General features: G+C 60.8%; 1 protein-coding gene across 1 annotated transcript in view; it reads left to right on the plus strand.

Annotated features, from left to right (window-relative positions):
* Positions 1 to 292: 292 nt before the first annotated feature.
* Positions 293 to 1,261, plus strand: part of SCN4B (sodium channel, voltage-gated, type IV, beta subunit) — a gene marked incomplete at its 5' end in the record, with an annotated part of 1,522 nt that continues 553 nt past the window's right edge. Inside the window, 2 exons of the mRNA XM_009707980.1 lie at positions 293 to 456; positions 1,188 to 1,261. Of these exons, the coding sequence (XP_009706282.1) occupies positions 293 to 456; positions 1,188 to 1,261 (238 nt within the window). The remainder of the gene's footprint in view (positions 457 to 1,187) is intronic.

A 1,261-nucleotide genomic window follows, 5' to 3' on the forward strand; every position in this document is an offset into this window, starting at 1 on the left:
GATGGCTGAGTCCCGCCGCCCCCCATGTGCTCCCTGGAAGGGGGTCCCCACTGAGGCTGCTGCTTCAGCTGGAGGCTGGGCTGCGGGGGGAGAGAAGTGGGCTGTGAGGGGAGGGAAGGGGTCCTTCCCACACACCTTCCTCTCCCTGCCCCGTCTGCCCCGAGGGGGCATGTCCGCAGCAGAGCCCGGCAGCACGCTGGGCTGCGTCCCGGCCTGGGAAGAACCGGGCTTTGGCAGGCTGGGCTGCGTACCGACGCCGCGTCCTCACTCTCTCCTCCCCTCTCCCCGCCAGGTTTGCATGTCTTCGCCATCGCCTTCGCCTTGGAGGTGTCGGTGGGGAAGACCAACACTGTGATGGCTCTGAATAACTCCAATGTCCTGCTGCCCTGCACCTTCACCACCTGCATAGGCTTTCAGGACCTGGTCTTCACATGGTATTTCAACTCGACAGAGATGGTGGGTGGCCCTCTGGGCTTTGCCTCTGTTTTCCTGGCAGGTCCTTTTGTACTTTCCCAGTGCAGACCAGCACTGCAGTTCTCACAGAGTTCCCGTCCTCTTCTTGCAGGATGCCCACCCCTCCGAGTGTCTCCAGTTCTGGGGGGACGGGGCTGTGCAAACGGGGTGACTCAAATACCCTGGCACATCTGTGCTTTTGGCACAAAGCTCTTCTGGATTTTCTGCTGCCCACAGGCTTGTTTCTTTTTGTAAACTGGCTGTTCGGGTGCAAGTCTGCACTTTGGGCAAAATATGGTTAATGTTGTCGTCCTGCGCTTGCTCTGAAATACTGAAGGTTCTGGACAGATTTGCTTCCTGCTGGGAGTATTCTGCTCTTCAGCTCCTCAGCAGGAGGGCTGCCTCAGAGCAGGTCTGTCCTCGCCTGCCGGCCAGCCCTGCATGGCCCCGCAGCAAAGGGACTCTCTCTGCCCTGGAGTTCTCCCGTCTCTTGCGTGGTCTGTAACATTGCTGCGGGACAAGGCAGACTGATCTGTTGCTTCCCCGGCGGGCTGTGCGTCAGGTGCCCCTCCGTGGCCGTTCCTGCTTTGATGGGGTGTGCCGGGATGCTTGGCCGTGCATGCCTGTGTGTGCAGAGGTGGGGCAGGGCACCGGCAGGAGAACTCGAGGCTTTCCCTCCCCTGGGCTTGTCGGGAGCCCAGCTGACCCCACATCCTGCATCCCTGCCTCTGCAGATTTATCACGGCAAGATCAAGAGCAAAGCCTCGGAGCCCGTCCTTGTGGGACGCAACCCCCGGGTCGAGTTCGT

Source organism: Cariama cristata, unplaced genomic scaffold (genome assembly GCF_000690535.1).
Source record: "Cariama cristata isolate BGI_N322 unplaced genomic scaffold, ASM69053v1 scaffold22859, whole genome shotgun sequence".
Taxonomy (NCBI): domain Eukaryota; kingdom Metazoa; phylum Chordata; class Aves; order Cariamiformes; family Cariamidae; genus Cariama; species Cariama cristata.